The sequence below is a fragment of the Dufourea novaeangliae genome, unplaced genomic scaffold (assembly GCF_001272555.1).
Source record: "Dufourea novaeangliae isolate 0120121106 unplaced genomic scaffold, ASM127255v1 scaffold76, whole genome shotgun sequence".
In the NCBI taxonomy this organism is placed as follows: domain Eukaryota; kingdom Metazoa; phylum Arthropoda; class Insecta; order Hymenoptera; family Halictidae; genus Dufourea; species Dufourea novaeangliae.
The window spans coordinates 784,331-797,174 of record NW_015373950.1 but is presented as its reverse complement, the minus strand read 5'-3'; the positions used below and the strand labels follow the sequence as shown (position 1 = coordinate 797,174).

The 12,844-nt window shown below is 34.1% G+C and overlaps 1 protein-coding gene across 1 annotated transcript; it reads left to right on the top strand.

Moving 5' to 3' along the window:
• The first annotated feature begins 2,608 nt into the window (after window positions 1-2,608).
• Window positions 2,609-12,840, top strand: LOC107186162 (aquaporin-12A). Its single transcript, XM_015573975.1, has 5 exons — window positions 2,609-2,773; window positions 5,557-5,765; window positions 9,114-9,388; window positions 11,115-11,253; window positions 12,463-12,840. Exons 2-5 carry the CDS (start codon window positions 5,585-5,587, stop codon window positions 12,657-12,659), a joined length of 792 nt encoding a protein of 263 aa, XP_015429461.1. The 5' UTR covers window positions 2,609-2,773; window positions 5,557-5,584; the 3' UTR covers window positions 12,660-12,840.
• The last annotated feature ends 4 nt before the right edge of the window (window positions 12,841-12,844 follow it).

The window sequence follows — 12,844 nt, the reverse complement described above, 5'->3', positions numbered from 1 at the left end:
AACATCCAATCATAACTATATTATTAATTCTATTTGCATTTCAATTTTACTTCACAATTAAATTGAGGTTTGTGATATTTGTGTCTGAATAATTGCATTCGCAAAATTTATCAAATTTACCCACTTGTTTTGGGATTATAATGGGGAGATAATTAGTGGATGTAGTGACAATTTCTAAGGTGAGTCTCGGATTGGTTGAGCGTCCATCACGCCTCTCATATATGAAACCATTTCATCTCATTACAATGCGAGTCAACGAACTCTATCAAGGATATTCCTGTTGGTTTATCGAACTTACCACGTTCAGTAGTACAAGTGATCGGGTAACAGATTGATTATAACAGACTGAACCTTAGAGAAGCCGATCCGTTTATTGATCAAGGTCAGATTGATTTTAAAAGATTGTACAACTAACAAGATAACGAATGTAAACGTAGAATGAATCCTTATAAAATAAAAATAAGTACTTTTTAATATTTAATAAACACAGAACAGAAATTTAGATAAATAAATATAACGGAAATGCAACATGATTTAGAGAAATCTATAAAATTAATAAAAGTGTGTTCATATAATTCTACTAATAATCAATTCTATTTAAATAGTAAAAATGGATCAATAAATTAAGAAAAAATGAATTTAATTATAATTTTCGTCTACAGCAATTCACGTATTCAAAAATATTTCTTTCTTCAAATATTCTACTAATAAACAGAGTGTGAATTTTAAGCATTTATAACATATATCCACGTGTAATAAAAAAACTTTGATAGTGTTTTTATTGTGTTTTTGATTTAATAAAACTTTCAATAGAGGAATTTTATTTTATTTATGTCCTGCTTTCATAAATGAATATCAAATAATATTAATCTTAATAAGTAGAAGTAATACAATAATAAATAAACTTTAGAGATGGCGTAAACTGCTACTTGTAAATCATGGGTGATTCGATCACATGCGTTCCCAATTGCGATGATTTTTCACAGTGATTCGTGATTTTTCATGATCGTTTCTGATTGGTGGAGAATATAACAACAGTTCTTTGTACGCGTCACATAACTTGTGTATTTAATATTAATTACATAAAAACAAAAATGCTAATTACATCGTATAAAGTAAAGGAATAATGAGAAATAATGAAGAATAATGAATAAATTAATGATTATAAATTCTAATCAACAATATATGGTGTATAATTATAGCAAATCATTGTTTTATAATTTAATTTTTTCTACTGATTTTTCAAAATGCAAATATTCATGTAATTCATGTTCAAATCATATTGAATATGTGTTTCTTTAACGATCAAAAATTAAGATCACAGTGAGAAACACTGAAGATAAAAAAATCACGATCACGGACATAAATGAAGTTAAATCACGACCATGATCGTGATTCTGCGATCACTGTGATAAATCATTATTAGTGATTTTGCACACCATCTCTAATAAACATCTATATCGTGTACAGATAACAAATTCTCTAGAAAAAATTAGTATTGAGGGCTTAATAATTAATATATTAATATACGTCAAGATATACGATTCGATTATATAAAGTTATAAATCGAAACAATGTTTAAGTTTTTTAAATGGAATGAAAGAAATTTTTGAAAATTCACCGAATAGCAAGACACATACCACGAATGAATAGATTATTTAATAGAGTTATATAAAGTCAATAATGCGTCAAAACACTGCGAAGGACTGAACATAGAAAGGATTTTTAATATAAAAATATAAAACTTTTTTTGTCAGACTCCTTTATGTAGAATTTATGTTTGCATTCTTAAACAGAGTTTATCAAACAGTATTTACTACTACTTATTAATACTTATACAATTAACACTTATTTAAATTTTGAATAAGTATATTTGAATGAAAAATTATTTCTTATTTGGAAATTCAAATAACAAGAAGATATTTGTTCATTAGTGAGGGAGAATGGGTACAGAATATTTGTTTAATAAATGATAAGCAACAATTAATAAATACTAATTTCTTACCATATTCAGATAGTACATGGTGCCTAATGACGCTTTGAAGACAGCTTAAAAGCGCCTTAGACGTAAAATAGCCGTAAAATGGGCATCTTCAAGGCGTCATGTGCTATCTGGGTACTGTCCGTGAAAAAGTTCATGAAAGGTATTGGTATTCGTATTACAACAATTGTTAAAATCACAGCAAACACAGCGAACCAATCGCGATCTACTGTTTATTTTTTATTCCATTTCAAATAAATAACATCATCGGTGTCCAATGTAAATCTCCTAATAGCTAATTAATCGACTTCGAATGTTTATGTGAATTCACAGTTTTATAGTGCTGTTATACAGAAATGAAAATTGAACGGAATTTCATCTCATGTGTCGGGAATTTTACTATGTTAATAATAAATATAATATACATACAAAACAGCCCGAAACAAATATTAGAAATCTTCATTGTACCACGTTTTGCGGGTTAGAATATGCTTAATAAATGCATTCCCACAGGCTGGTAATTCTTTTCGATATTGTTTCACACACGAGTAACCGGCGGATTTTTAACAGACGACGATGCCCAAGCAGGTAATTCGGGAGGTACGGCTATTTAAAGCGACGCGACATATCCGCTCGGATATATTCAATTACAGTGGCCAGTTTTAAATAACTGTTGTCGGGCACGCGAAGGGAAAGAAAGGACAGATAAATAGTTCAAATACCGTGTCAACGCGCGAGAACCCGAACGGGAAGAAATGACGAGGAGGGCGAACGGGTCTCGACAATAGGCACGTAAGTATGTAATACGGGTGACACTAACGGCCCCCACAGACAGACAGCCTGAAACCATAGTTTGTCAAACGATCGTTGTCCCGTGTTGCATAATGTCCTGGTTTTAGCTTTTCGTTGCATGCATTTTATACGTGCATTATGATGACGTTAATACGCGCGGTGACGATCGGCACCTAAACCTATCGATCAACTCACTGTTATTTATTGTCCACATTTTGGTCTTTTGACTCGAAATTTCACGTAACAATACACTAACTTCCCTAGCCGCTATACCTGTGACCGGAGAATCTCGAGAATGACTAATTTTCAAACGGTTTGATTGTTAGGTGTATTTAAAGGAACCACGCCGTCGTTCTCCCGTGAGAAGTATTTATTAATATCGCGCAATTGCTGTGTAACCCCATACTCGATATCGTTTTTATCTATTGTCTATAATTCTTCTGTCAATTTTCTGATGAACGTTTAATTCTTCGTCGATAGAAATAAAATAATGCTGCGATACCAATTTAATTGTCTGGGTTTTAATTTTGTGGAAAACCTAATACTTTAGAGGAACAAACTTATTAGAGAACCTGATGTAATAGAAATACGTACCAATTCGATCGTCTACCATTAATGCAACGTTAAGCTTTCAACTAGAAGAGAAATATTACATATGTTTTCGGTTTTTAAAAGGTCTATCCTCTGATTTTCATGAAACTCGGTAAAATCGTCCTAAAATACTCCTAAATGAACATATACAATAACATGAAAATAATAAATATGTTTTTTTATACTGAACACTTAACTCGTTTGCATTACGAAACTGTAATGTCTGCTCTGTATCGCCAAACATGGAATAATCCGCGGATAGAGACTGGCCGATATCCCTCTAAATTGGGACAAATTACACAGAGTTGATTTTGTGTAATTTAATGCTTCTAGTCTTGATTCGCTTTAGCTTTTGAGATATGCGTATGCCTTAAATATTTATGCAAAATAAGTAAAAAAAATGAAACATACCAATTTCTATGATTCTGAATTAATTTTATTTATAAAATGCTATAAGAAGAGACAGGATAGTTGTATAAAAAGTATTAGAAAGTTAGGAAAAAAAAAAATACACAATCACTTCCATACAATTCACCTCTGAAACAAAATAAAATCACTTATTTTATTCTTTACTTTAGAAATCACTAACCCGAAAGTAAACAAATTTCACAAGAGAGTTTTGAGAAGAGGATAGTTAATAAAAACGCAACAGTAATAGATACTTCAAAACGACACAAACGTTAAATTTCAACAGTTTCGATTATTTTGAAAATCGCAGTTAATTTAGCTAAAACGAAGATATAATGCGATATCAGAATCGTTATGCACTTTGAAATCGATTTTAAATCCCTGGCATCATGAACAAAATTTCTTTTTGTTCCCCAGTGTATTGAACGATTTAATCAATTACATTTGATCATTCGGAAAATACATATAGGCTTCAATGATCGCGGGCCCATCGTCAGTTTTACCGTTGCCGTTGTAAGTGGGAAGCCTTGCAATTTAAGTCGCGATGTAAATGGGTTTCGTGCACTGTTTGGGTTAAGTGGAGCAATAGCAAATATTTGATATTTAATTATAGACATCTGTTAATTTATTTGGCATCGATAGTTTGCGTATACATATTATGATTTAGCGACAGGTAAATGCAGGGTATTTCGGAAATAATGGTACTTACAATCCGAAAGGATGTGATTCTACGTGGAAAAATAAATCGAAATGTAAACACTAGTGTTCCGTAAGCATTTCCAAAGTGTTCCGCGGTAATTTGATAAATTGCAAGGTATTGCTATTATTATCGTACGTAAAATTACTGTTTGTGTGTGAAAGATGCTTCAGATTAATTTTATTAATAGTATTAATAAACGATATAATATAAACTATATAATAGACAACAAACTTACTTCATTGTAATTTAGGTAAGTGTTCCGCCAAAAAATGTTACTCACAATAGGGGTCCGCACTTTAGAAAAGGTCGGGAATCACTGGAATAGGGCTTGGCCAATGCGTCTGTTCATTGCGTTCTGTTTCTACTTATCGTCACTATGAATACATACGACACGCTTTGGAAGAATTTTAAAAATTGATTATCTTGGAAACGAAGCATCGTAGGGTAAACCAACCAGTGAATAATCGAATTGTTGAATTTATGGACCTTTGACATTAATACTGGAATGTATTTATTTATAACGACAAAACAGCTGCTGAAATTGCAATTACAATTATTTTTCTTGAAATTTTTATAAAAATAATTACTTATTCTTATCGTAATTTAAAAAAAATTGTTTATAAAGAGAAAAACGTGTAAAAGCCCAGTAAATGACTGCTAGATTTCTGAAATATTTTTAATAAGAATTGTACTTATTAATGTTTGTTTAAACTAAAAATATGTATATATCTGCAAAACTAAAAGTATGGGATAGTAAGAGTGCAACTACACTCTATTTATAAACATTTAATAATTTTTAAACTTATAAGTTACATTTCTTAGCATAATGGTCATTCACTGGTATGCAGTCAATTACTGGTTGGTTTACCCCACGAAAACAGTGTTAATTCAACACTTTTTAACTTATTTATTTATTATTAACATCCTTTTGAATTGTATCTCCATTTCGGAAACACTCTGTATATTACTTTAATTCGGTGTTGATTCAGAGCCAATTTCATTCAAGGTTTCGTAATGTAACGATTTTTTCTAAACTGTACGCAGAGTGATTTAGAGCAGAAATGATTAATTGCACTGTTTGTAGGTTTTTTCGAATACAAAACACCGGCACCATGGCTGCAACAATGATCGCATTAGCTGTTTCCACGTTGTACGTTGTACTTACTAGTCTCATAGCGTATTGGGCAAGAAGATACGTGAACTATTATATACGGGACCCGTTCGTGAGATCCCTATTTTTGGAAGGCATTGCTACCGCCGAACTCTGCGGGGCATGCTTCGAACTCATAATAAGTAAGTATATCGTACCATCACACTTGTGATTATGTACTCCCTCAAACTTGACACTAATCGCTTCTACAAACACTCGCCCCCGATAATTGAGAATTAAAATAAGCTATGTTCAAGAAACCTTATTTTATTTAGTTCATTCCAGGCCAAGCGAATCATTTTTATACAGGATGTCTAGAATTCTGCTGAAATTGAAATATGTTATAGCCCATGCAAAAATAGGGGGAGTTTAATTCATCATTTCGGTGGTTTTGAAATTGTTTAAAAGATATAGAGCCCCAAATTTGGCAATTTCCATCGATTTTTACGAAAACAACCTTTAGAAAACAATTTGGTCAACTTATCGAAGAACCACTTCTTCACTGATTTCGATGATTTTTGAATGTGTTGTAGAAATCAACATTTTGAATAATTTTTTCCTTTCACGAAAATGTCGGGTTGGCCCTGGTTTCCGAGATATTCGTAAAAAACTGTCGGTATCACTACTTTACTGTTTTGGGTGCGTGGTTAGCACACAGGCAGTCTTCGCACCCCCAGGGATTTGAAGGTTTCTCCTCGATAAAAAAAAAGAATGGGTAATGACTTGGTCTCCCGCGGACGCACGAGTTCATGGGGTCATTGCCACGGTGACCCCTCGCGCCTGGGGTTTACCACCTCTTTTTTCTTCATTTTTCTTCATTTTAATCGTAAAGGGTCATCCCTTTTAACTAAATTTTTGTTTCAAACGTACAGTTATTTCTGTATAATGCAAAAATATTAAAAATAGTTTCGGTTTGTAAATTTGATACTTGATTCATGAATGTAAAAATTTGGAAAAAATGTATATGTAATCTGTGATCTTTAAAATTCATTTCTTTAATTGGCGGACACTTTAATGTGGCGACCGGAGCAGGTCGACAAAGGCGTGGCCGTCCGACAATACAGGTGATTGGACCGTAGCGCGTAGGTAGATTTGGAAAACCCGGATATACTATGGACGGTAGGAATAAGTCTTACTGTATTGTACTCGACGAAACGAGATTATTGGTGTTCCCAGAAGAAATTCTTTTATTATTTTCCTGTGTCATAATTCTGCTTTCGAAGTATTAAATTTCTGAATTTTCGATGCCACTTCTTTACACGATCGAAGTACACGGCTAGATAATAGAGACTGATTTACCACGGGCATTAACGTGTTCGTTACATTCACTACACTTTTATTTCGTGTTCCGTGTGTTCCATTACTTTCGAATCTATCACTATTTTCAAACTAAGAATTAACGATACCCGATGGATCTGTTTGCGGAGACGTCCTGTCCGCCTGAGATGTAAATTGTTCGCGTAATATTCCATCTTCAGATCATGTTCTTTTCTGATTTTGACACCACTTGACATGTAACATTATCACTCGACAACGGTCACACACTAATGATCGTTGAGGAATATAAGGAAAGAAAGGACCGAGGAATGGTGGTAATCTACGTAAGTTTTGACTTACACAAGAATGTAAGGGTCGTTGGAATGGATTGTAACACAACCGTTGGACAATTTTCAATACCTATTGAATTCCGCACTGGACACAACGAGAGCTCTTCGAAGACTAATTCTCAGGCATAAAGGATTCACCAATATATACCCAGAATGTTCTTACAAATTTACAGAACCCTAATAAAACGTTTTTGAAATGTTTTTAATGCCTCTTACTTATTTCCTTTCCTACCTTTTATAAAGTAGTCATAGGAACATAACACACGAACAGTAATAACGAGGTCACACAGGTATTAGGAGACAGGAAAATAATAAAAATGTTTATTCTAGGGACACCGATAATCCCATTTCGTAGATTACAATACGACTTAATTAATATCGTTCTTAGTATGAAGGACATCGGGCTTTCCGGGACTACCTGAGGAGAACGGTCGACCTGGCGGCGCGTTTACCTGGATCGCTGGACTCCATTGACCTTTGTCGGCCTGCTTCGACCACAGTTTTAGAGTGTCCGCGAATTACAAGTTTCAAGTTTAAAGAGGAATGATCATAAAATACAAAAATATTTTCTTCCAAATTTTTTAAACTTAAACCGGGGGTCAAATTAGTAAAACAATAATATTTTAAATGTTTTAAACAAAAAAAAAGGATCGATCCTTTACGATTAAAATGAAAATAAAATTGTAAAATTTGTATCTATAGTTGTGGAGATAAAAATGCTTCTGTGAAGATAGTTTTCGTAAAAAGCGGCGGCAATTGCCAAATTTGTGTTTCTGTATTTGTTTAACATTTTTGAAGTCAGAAATGAAGACTTAAATTCCCCCTATTTTCACATGGACTACAATATATTTTAATTTGAGGAAAATTCCAGACAATGTGTACAATCGTGATCTGCTTCAATGACCTTCAGGTTATTTTAGATAATAATTCTTATTGACTCACCCTGTATATTTTCTGTTTATCGCTCTAATAAACTTCCGAAAAGCACCTTCACTCAATAACCCCGACCTTGAAATATGTTATCAAGATCACCCTCTCGAGTAACCTTCAAAAGGTTTAAACCGCTGATCATTGGATGTTAAAAAGTTACAAACAAAAAAGTGCTTGAACTGTGTCTAACCAACTCCTATCAGTATAATGCTTCAAAGTTGATTAGAGATAGTTTAAGAAAAAAATAATTCAGCTTTGGTTAGTGACAGTTCAAGAAAAAAAGGTAACATTATTATCACCGCGAATTTTTAGTGAAATTCAACGACGAAATAAGCAAACATTTATTCTACTAGTTTGTTTTTTAACTAGCTCTAACTCAGATAGTATAATTGAACAGTATTTTTTAAAGACACTACGTTCCAAATGTTCAGATATCAGGGAAAATCACGGTAGGTTTTTCAATCTTTCTTTGTTAATAACTTTTTAAGAACTAATGATCAACGGTTTAAACCTTTTAAAGGTTACCAGGAAGGATGACCTTAATAACATGTATTAAAATTAGGGTCATCGGATATGGGTGTTTTTCGGAAGTCCACCCCAAAGGAGTTTAAATCTACTACAGATTCCTCTCGATTATCGTCTCGAACTCGGGTCCTTACGGGGACAATAATCTTATAGGGGGAAATGCTTCAGAGCCTCGTAAATTCGTTTTTTTTAACTAAAGCCCGAGCTTCGTAACAAAAGCGGAGGGGTAACGAAGAATGCATTTGACAGGTTCCAAGCCCTCCCCCCCACTCACTGGTGGGGATAACGCCTGGACAATAATCGTGTAGAACATGCCAGACGATAATCGAGAGGAGTCTGTAGTTCGTTATATCTTGTCCATCAACCATACCTTTGTTAGTTAAGAATAAACTATCCTTTTATTGTTACAAATGAATCATCGGACCTCAGTCGCGGAGAACTGGGGTGTCTCTATGTACGGTCTGTTTCTGTTCGTACTGACGATTTGGTGGGCCATGAACTGGGGCGACGCGAGCGCCTGCCCTTATACGCACATCGAGGAAATGGTCGAGGGCAAGAAATCGCTGCGTGACGCCTTCCTTTTGATCTGGGCTGAACTTGTCGGCGGACTTGCAATCTTTCGATACGTACAATTGCTATGGGCGCTGGAGATTGTTTCGACCCACAGGAACAAAGCGTTTGAGGACTGTACAACCGATTTGCAAGTAAGAACGATAAATATTTGATTTGTCGCTAATCGACGCGGAATCGTTCTTTGATTTACGATCGATGGTAAATATTTAGAGAAATTGAATCACGTTTGATTTCGATGATTTTTTAATATGTTGCCAAGGTCATTATCCTGAGTAGTGTCGTGAAGATTTTAGTTTGGGATCGTCGTTTGTAAAAAAGGTATTATCAAAAAAATTTAGTATCGTACTTTAGTAGTTTTGATAAGTAAAATAACCGATGATCTTAACCACATGTTGTCAAGGTCACCCTCCTGAGTGACCTTCAGAAAGTTTCAGTTATCAAATGTTGTTTGTTAAAAAGTTATTAACAGAACAATGATACATCTGTCCCGAATTGTCTCTAATCAGTTCTGAATGACTTTTTCTTGAACTGTCTCTAACCAACTTTGTCTATTGTTTTGGGGGACGATACTTTGTTTTTGTTAGTAATTTTGAAAGAAAAATATTATTTTACTGATATGTATGATGATGATGTTTTTGACTTCAGCGCATCGAAATTAGTGAGAAGGCCAAACTTTTAAATAATTATCTAACTAAACCTTTTTTGACAATATTTTTTACAAACGGCGACCCCCGACTAAAACCTTCACAACATTATTCATGGTGATGACCTTGACAACATATTGAAAAATTATCGAAATCATCTAATTCTACCGCGATTGAATACCGTTTGAAAGTAAGTGTCGTACCGTGTTTCAAAAGTAGCTACGAGTTACAGGTTTTAAATCGAATCTACAGGAAGAGTCTGGAAAACTATCATTTGTTTGTCGCATTAAGGAATTGTTCAAAGAATTCCTTATTTATTAGCGTATGCTGAATTTCCTTTAATTTGAAAATATGATAATATTGAAAACTAAATAAATTTCATACTAATGTATGAAATAGTAGACTATATTACTTGAAAAGAAAGATGAGATTAGGTTGATGCTTTGAAATAACAGTAAGCTCTGAATTGGTCTCTGCACGGGCGATGTTTCGACAGAAATGGCACTTTTCTTGGCACGTTAAGAAATATTCAATGTCAGGACGACACAATTACTTGATCGAGAGATCATCTGATTTTCCGTATTCAGTGGAGCTTATTGAATTTCCTTTTACCGAGGAAGTAATACAATAAAGTTAATATTCGTTTACATTTTATACATGAAGTACTAAACTATTATTATTCAGGCATCATTAGAAAAGAGAATATTACTATAAGTGGTGGTAAAAGTTACGTTTAGGGGATGCAGTTCTGATGACCTTGACATTGACATATACTGTCAAGGTTATCCCCCTGAGTGACCTTCAGAAGGTTTCAGTTATCAAATGTATTTTACTAAAAAGGTACATATTAAGGGAACAATAATACCTCTTTCTTGAACTGTCTCTAAACAACTCTAAAGCATTATACTGATCGGAGTTGCTTAGAGAGAGTTCAAGGAAAAAAGTAATAAGTAATTGGTAAAATAATTGGTATATGTTGCAAACTTTTTTTGCTAATAACTTTTTAATAAATAACTTCTTGGGGGTTACTCAAAGGAGTGTCCTCAACAACATATGTCAAGGTCAAGATTACCGAGGCTGCATCCCTTAAACATAACTTTTACACAAGTGGTTGCTAAAACTAGGTATTTTTTTACTCCATCGTAAAATAAATCTAAAATTTGTTAAAACCATCGTTTGCTCTTGTGTAATGAGTTTTGGTTCCTCTTTCAAGGTGCCTGTAATATTCGGAGCATTTGTCGAATGCGCAGCTACATGTGTCTACAGGGTGGTTTCGCGTGCTTTGAGCGAGATAAACCCAAGGTTCAGCATTGTGATTGACTCGTTTATTGGGACAAGTTTGGTTATCGCAGGTTTGGTAGATTTGTAATATTATTCTAATTTACAATAACCCTCTAAAGAATCAAAATCTTTTAGTGTGAGAAGTGAACATATTTACTTTACAAGACGTGAAAAAGTGAAGCTTTCATTATCATATTGCGGTGCATTTTAAAACAAGTAGTACCTCAAACAAAATTATTTTAAACAAATAGTACTTTTCGAGATGGCGTACCTTCAAAATGCAGCAACCCATACTATGCTTAGAAGCCCCCATCCCGTATCCATATGCGTATACAGATCAGTGCTTGAAAGCTAAAACCGATCACCGAACATTCACGAAGCATCTTGCACCTAATATTCGAGATTTAGGATAAACTTCTGAAAGCTAACCACAACCGCGATGACCTTGACTTTGACATATGTTATCAAGATCACCCCCTGAGTAACCTTCAAAAGGTTTAAATCACCGATCACTGGTTATGACACTCAACAGTTATGAACAAAAAAAAATGCTTGTACTGTCTGGAACCAACTTCGATCAGTACAATGCTTTAGAGTTGGTTAGATACGGTTCAAGAAATAAAAGTCATTCAGAATTGGTTAGAGATAGTTCAAGAAAAAGGTATCATTGTTACTTATATAATAATTTTTTAATAACCATTTGATAACTGCAACTTTCGGAAGATCACTCAGGTGGGTGACCTTGACAATATACGTCAATATATGTCAAGGTCATCGGTCATTTTACTTCTCAATACTACTAAAGTACGACATTAAACTATTTTGTTAATAATTTTTTAATAAAAAACGAGGCTAAAACTTCTCGTGGATTACTCAGAAAAGTGTGTTTCTCAATATGTGTCAAGGTCAAGGTCATCAGAGCTGTATCCTTTAAACGTAACTTTTACTATAAATTCTTTTACATAAATAGTAATATGTCTGGTTAAAGAAATATTTTGATGAAATATTAATGAAAATTATTTTTCTATTACTATATTATATTTGTTAATTTAACTAACCACGTAAAATTGAAAACATCCAAGTTCGACTACCTTGAAAACATCACTCGAAAAAGTTGTATTCTTTTTTGTTTCGACTTATTTTTCTTATAGAATCATATCCTGCCTGTTTTTACAACTCGACTTGAGACACCCTGTACGTTTGAATCGTATCATTTTGCACACGAATACCCATCGACAGTTTGGCCCGTGTCGTTTCGTCTATTTTTGTCTTGTTTTCAGCGTTCGATTATTCCGGCGGCTACTTCAATCCGGCCCTGGCTACCGCTCTGAAGTACGGATGTTTGGGAACTACTTTTATGGAGCACGTGATAGTCTACTGGGTCGGCGCGTGTGCCGGTTCCATCGTCTCTTTACGAGTGTATAGGCTGCCGATTATTCGAAGCTTCGTAGAACAGCATAAGGAAAAAGCGTTTTAAATTTAAAACGCCGTTTATTTTCCCGTGTTCCACTGTTTCACTTTCTCGTTGTTTATTGAACTAACAACTCCGTGCCTTCCTCTTGCCCCTTTGTCTTTCGCGTGAATGGTGTGCCGTGTAAAGCTGCGTCTACACTATGTAGCATGACACGTTATACAGGGTGTCCCAAAATAGCTTTAACTCCC

Excerpts from the sequence above, each read along its gene's own strand:
- LOC107186162 (XM_015573975.1), top strand. The coding sequence starts at position 5,585 with ATGGCTGCAACAATGATCGCATTAGCTGTTTCCACGTTGTACGTTGTA. Across the intron at positions 5,766-9,113 it reads ATGCTTCGAACTCATAATAA|TCGCGGAGAACTGGGGTGTC; the intron begins GTAAGTATATCG and ends ATCGGACCTCAG. Across the intron at positions 11,254-12,462 it reads GACAAGTTTGGTTATCGCAG|CGTTCGATTATTCCGGCGGC; the intron begins GTTTGGTAGATT and ends TCTTGTTTTCAG.